General features: G+C 36.0%; 1 protein-coding gene across 1 annotated transcript; it reads right to left on the bottom strand.

Annotated features, from left to right (window-relative positions):
• Positions 1–2,332, bottom strand: LOC148619533 (actin, cytoplasmic-like). Its single transcript, XM_088579514.1, has 2 exons — positions 2,172–2,332; positions 1–1,147 (listed from the first exon to the last, which is right to left on the bottom strand). The coding sequence occupies exons 1-2, from the start codon at positions 2,310–2,312 to the stop codon at positions 143–145; spliced, it is 1,146 nt and encodes a 381-aa protein (XP_088435640.1). The 5' UTR covers positions 2,313–2,332; the 3' UTR covers positions 1–142.
• Positions 2,333–5,680: the final 3,348 nt, after the last annotated feature.

Here is a 5,680-nt window from a genome sequence, read left to right as displayed (position 1 = left end):
CACAGTTGTAAATTTTCTTAATGGTACAACAGTTAACAACAATACAATAGAAACAATGTGAAAATAAAGAGTTCTTCGTATATTATTTTGCATTTCTATACATAAAACTTTGGAATATTTTAAACACTTGATTACACAGAAGTTAAAAACATTTTCTATGCACAATACTTGGACCGGATTCATCATATTCATTTTTGTTGATCCACATCTGTTGAAATGTTGAAAGTGAAGATAAAATAGAGCCACCTATCCAGACCGAGTACTTTCTCTCCGGTGGTGCAATAATCTTTATCTTCATGGTGCTTGGTGCCAGAGCAGTTATCTCTTTTTGCATGCGATCGGCGATTCCGGGATACATGGTTGAACCACCCGACAGCACCGTGTTGGCATACAGATCTTTTCTAATATCCACGTCACACTTCATGATTGAGTTGTAAGTCGTCTCATGAATTCCAACGGCTTCCATTCCTAAAAATGATGGTTGAAACATTGATTCCGGACACCTGAATCTCTCATTACCAATAGTAATGACTTGACCGTCGGGCAACTCATAGCTTTTTTCAAGCGATGAAGAAGAGGCTGCGGTTGCCATTTCTTGTTCGAAATCCAATGCAACATAACAAAGCTTCTCCTTAATATCCCTGACAATTTCTCTCTCGGCAGTGGTTGTGAAAGAGTAGCCTCTCTCAGTCAAAATTTTCATCAGGTAGTCAGTCAAATCTCTTCCGGCTAAATCAAGACGTAAGATAGCATGCGGGAGTGCATAGCCTTCGTATATAGGAACAGTATGAGTAACACCGTCGCCAGAATCCAGAACAATACCTGTAGTCCTGCCCGAGGCGTAGAGCGACAATACTGCCTGTATGCCAACATAAGCGGCCGGAGAATTAAAGGTTTCGAACATAATCTGCACCATTTTCTCTCTATTGGCTTTTGGATTCAACGGTGCTTCGGTCAGCAATGTAGGATGTTCTTCTGGTGCAACCCTCAGCTCATTATAGTAGGTATGGTGCCACACCTTCTCCATATCATCCCAGTTGGTTACTATCCCGTGTTCTATGGGATACTTAAGGGTCAGGATTCCCCTTTTGCTTTGTGCCTCGTCTCCGACATAACTGTCTTTCTGTCCCATACCAACCATAACACCCTATAAAAAATGAATATTTGGTTTTAATGTTTATTATACATTCCAGATGATCACAACCTTATAATCATGGAACACATTTTCGTTCATATTATATACATGCCATTTACTAATAGGTGCTTAGAAAAGAGCTGTCAATGTGCCATTAATGATTAAATATAAAGGAAAAAATATTTTAAGAAGGGTATTTAATCGGATATAGTTCTGAATCCTTGCCCACAGACCCTGTTTCAGACGAAGCCTCGTTCCCTAAGTTTGTGTGGTAGTACTTAGGGGGTGGGATTTGTCTGAAACGGGGACTTGTGCGTGTCCTTGCCCCCTAAAATACATGTAAAAAGGTAATGCACCATTGCCCAAGCATGATCTTCGAAGTTCAAGGCTGCCTCAACTGAACTGAGTGATTAAATAGACCAGTATATGATAAAACTAAATGAAAACTCTAAAAATAGGAGGACTATGAGGTGACTTGGAGTATAGTATTGACAGTTTTAAAAACAATCCCCTAAATCTGTTAATAGAAATCATTCCGAGTCTATGGTCTGAGTGCATATATATATATAATTGCATATATACATCCCATGACAGCATAATTAATTGTTTAAACAAGAGTTGAAACTAAAAACATGTCAGCCTGGGAATTCGTATCTAAAAAAAATAAATTTTGTGCTTTGTCTAAGATCTAAACACTAACGAGCTTACTTGGTTAATTATAGTTTTAACTGAACACAGTAGACTCCCCCAGATATTTCTACAGAAGTGGACAGAAGTTTCTGTATGAAAGGGGGGTCTGAACCAGCAATTTTATTCATGAATGGGGATCTAGTATAGGCTAAGATTTGTTCATTTCCCTATACATTTTGCATTAAAAAACACAAGAATTTCTCTAACAAAGGAGAGGGAGTCCCTGGATTCAACTCTGTGAATCTGCTGCTGGTTAAAAATTCCAACTCGTAAACTGTGATTTTTTTGTAGCTTTTTGTTTTGCTTTTCACAAGCACAGGACAAATCGGGTCATTCTAAAACTAACCTGATGGCGAGGACGGCCGACAATTGATGGAAAGACTGCTCTTGGTGCGTCATCGCCAGCAAATCCAGCTTTACACATTCCAGATCCATTGTCAATTACTATTGCAGCAACGTCTTCGTCCATTCTCCCGCGTCCTGCCATCTTTGAAAAGGGGATAGATGGCGTTCCGTTCTTTATTTTTTTTTTTACCAAATTTGGTAATGATCCCAAAACTGCAATTTGATTGGATATTTGTCATCGAATGTCATATAAAGAGGCATTACAACATTGTAGTTCGGTCTCTTACTGTGTTTAGAAAAAAAAGTATGCGTATCTACGGAACGCCTAAGCTGTCTGATGAGATACACATTTGTTTACGTGTTGTCAATTTTATATTACTTGCTGTGGTTTTATAATTACATGTGGTCATTTTGTATTTACGTTATGTAGGAACATCTTTACATTATGTCGTTTTGTCGTTACGTTCTGCCATTTCGTCTTTACATTCTGTCGTTTTATGATTACGTTATGTTAACATAAATTTACGTTATGTGGATTTATCTTTACGTGCAGTGGTTTTCTTATAACGTGAGGTTGTTTCATCTTTACGTTATGTCGATCTCTAAATACTTTATGTGCATTTTCTTTTCTTTACGTGCAGTGATTTCTTCTTTACGTGATGTGGACAAAAAATTCATGATGACGTGTGACCCCGGAACTTTTCGATCCGGTGTAAACTTCAAATCAGTCCGTAAAAGGCAAAATAGACGTCACAACGCCGATTAGAACAGTGCTGAACGAAATACACTTGGGTAGTCTACCCAGTCACCCTAGAGTGTTTATTCTATAGTAAAAAAATAGCTTATTTGTTATTTACGTTCAATATTATCACAATTGATACACCTTGGACTCTGTTGATGACTTGTGGCGATTTTCGTAGTCAGAATATTTTTTTTTTTTTAATTCCAAAAACATGGGAATTTCGACTCCCGCGAAAATTTGCATAAATTCGACTCTTACAAGTTATAGTTTTGTGCGTCAGTATTCTTTCAGTTACTGTAAGTTGTACGGTCCAGGAAATCATTGTGTTTCGTCCGTTTCGCGACCTAGATAATTTTTCCTCGTAGGTTTTATTCAAGGAAATTCATTTCGAAAATGTTTACTTTTCCATGGGAAAGATGTTGGCCAGTGATTTTTTTTTTCATTTTTTGTTTTTGTTTAAATTCAAGACAGAGCCATAAATTTCCCTTTGTTAAAAGTTCCAGCCCCCTTTTCTAATGGAAACAAATGATCCGTGTTTAAGTAATATGTATTATCATTTCTGAAAAGTACATTCTAGGCTATGTTGCTTTTATACCCTTTAAAAAATGGAAAATTAATCGTAGTATTGAAATTGTCCCTAGGACAATAGTAAAATCTTTTAGCATTGTATTATTAATACAAACGAATATGAACGTATTTTTTCATACTTTTGAAGAAAAAATATGAAGATCACTGCCCCGTGGATCCGCCACTGATATATACAGAGTTTATTTGTAGTATTGCATATAATCTATGACTTTGTAAGAATCAAGAAAATGACAAATCATACTTGTTTTGTAAAGAAAGTTTCGATTTCCATTCTTTGAGACTAAAGAAGGTATCTATCATTCAGAAACGCCCCGGGGTACTCAGAATTTTCAAAGGGGATAACCCAAGAAGTTTTTTTTTATATTTAATTGATACAGGTGCAAACAAAATGAATAACACACACACACACACACACACATATATATTGTTTATTAGACAAATAAAGTGTATAGCTCTGATCCTTTTCATAAATTTGATGGAACCATGTTAGGTGTTTGATTTGTATTTTAATATTTTTACTCTTTTACTCTAATCAAATAATATTGTACCTATTGTTATTGTTAAATGATTACCTCCATATGGCTTCTTGATTATAGAATAATAAAATTCTTATTCTTGTAAGTCAAGACGACACATTAGGATCAAACATAAAACAGATAATATGCATAGAATAAAATCAAAAGGGGTGGTCCTGACAGTCCGGTACCCCAATGGTTGGTTGTCGAACTAACCGCTGGGCGAATCTAAAAATTAAGTTATTATACTGAGTTCTACATTTGCAATTCTTCTTTTGGTAAATACATACCCACCAGAGCTCGAGATAAAGAAGACTACAGAAACAACTTGTTCAGCATCTTTTTTGGGCCGACATCAGTGGTCATCTCAGTAGTATAAGGCTAGAAACCACTAATTCCACTTCCCATAGACTTCTATGCTAATTTCACAATATTCAATGGCTTTAACCTGCAGAGGACTATAGATCAGCATGATTCTACATATGTCAACTCACAATACTCAGAATGGCATGTGGGGTTAGCAGACTTGCAGTGCAGTACTGGTCACCGGAAGTGAAGCGTCTATAAATAGCATGGGAAATCCCGGTGTTTTCACAAGATAGGGGTAGATTTAGAAATCATTATGGAGATCAGGCTTCACATCACAAGAAGCAAAATGCACCTATATAATGTACAGAAATGTTCTTCCTTTCAGAAACTGTTTAAATTTTTAAAATAAAATAAGAACTTTTTTCACAACACTATGAGGAACAGGGGGTAGGACTATTTTTGCCTACGTTCCAAATGCTCATTGGTTGAATTGGTGGTCTGTAACCTATAAGATTTATAAAAAAAGAAGACGCCTTAGCTTTAAAATTATAATTTTTTCTTACCAATGCAGCAATATATTTTCATCTGCATATGGTGTTATATTTCATAATTGATTCGCTACGCTAGAGCAAGCACTAACTACTCTGATTTCCTTGAACGCCATAAATACCAGCGTAAGAGACTCCTTAATCAGGGGCATCTCAAAAGGCCTCTTACCAAAGTCTTTTTCTGATATCAATCCTTGGTTGAAAGATAGTAGATACTCAGTTTCTTCTAAAACAAAGAGTATTTTTTTGTAAATTATCATTTGTACTAATGTCACTTACTCATTTACCGATTATAACACACCGCAGAGGAAATGGGAGGCAAACCTAGATTTAACCCACCATTTCGTTTGAAATGCCTCTACCAAGTCATGACCTTAACGGTACAAGGTTCTCCGGTTGTGCAATATCTGTTATGCCAGATTAGTGGACTTCCCTTGATTATGGGCCGGATTAATGTTCAGTAAATTTGCTGTTACCCTTATTTTCTGTTATAGCACACAGGAATAGTCTCGAAAATATGAATGTAAGTTACCCCATCCATGTTCATAATTATGTTATATCTAATTGTTGTACCTAGTAATACATTTGCTGTTCACTTGACTTCATAGGCCAGGTAAAATGTAAGGGAACTTCTATGTGACATCTAAAATATTTTCCATAAATACAATGCGTCATACCGCTTATGAACAGAGCAAAACTTAAAAGTTGTTCAGTGATGGAGAAATCAACCTAAAACTACTCATATTTAATAGCAAAAAAATAGACTTAGTTCGTTCGTACACAAATTATTTAAAGTAATAAAATCATA

The sequence above is a fragment of the Perna viridis genome, chromosome 4, assembly GCF_037379345.1.
Source record: "Perna viridis isolate PV_CMFRI_1.1 ecotype Kerala chromosome 4, ASM3737934v1, whole genome shotgun sequence".
Lineage (NCBI taxonomy): Eukaryota > Metazoa > Mollusca > Bivalvia > Mytilida > Mytilidae > Perna > Perna viridis.
Note: the sequence above shows the minus strand (reverse complement) of the source record. Positions and strands in the feature narration are given on the sequence as shown.

What these genes read in the sequence shown, in the direction of transcription:
- LOC148619533 (XM_088579514.1), bottom strand. Translation starts at nt 2,312, where the DNA reads ATGGCAGGACGCGGGAGAATGGACGAAGACGTTGCTGCAATAGTAATT. An exon ending in TCGGCCGTCCTCGCCATCAG is followed by an intron (nt 1,148 to 2,171) that starts GTTAGTTTTAGA and finishes CATTTTTTATAG; the next exon opens with GGTGTTATGGTTGGTATGGG.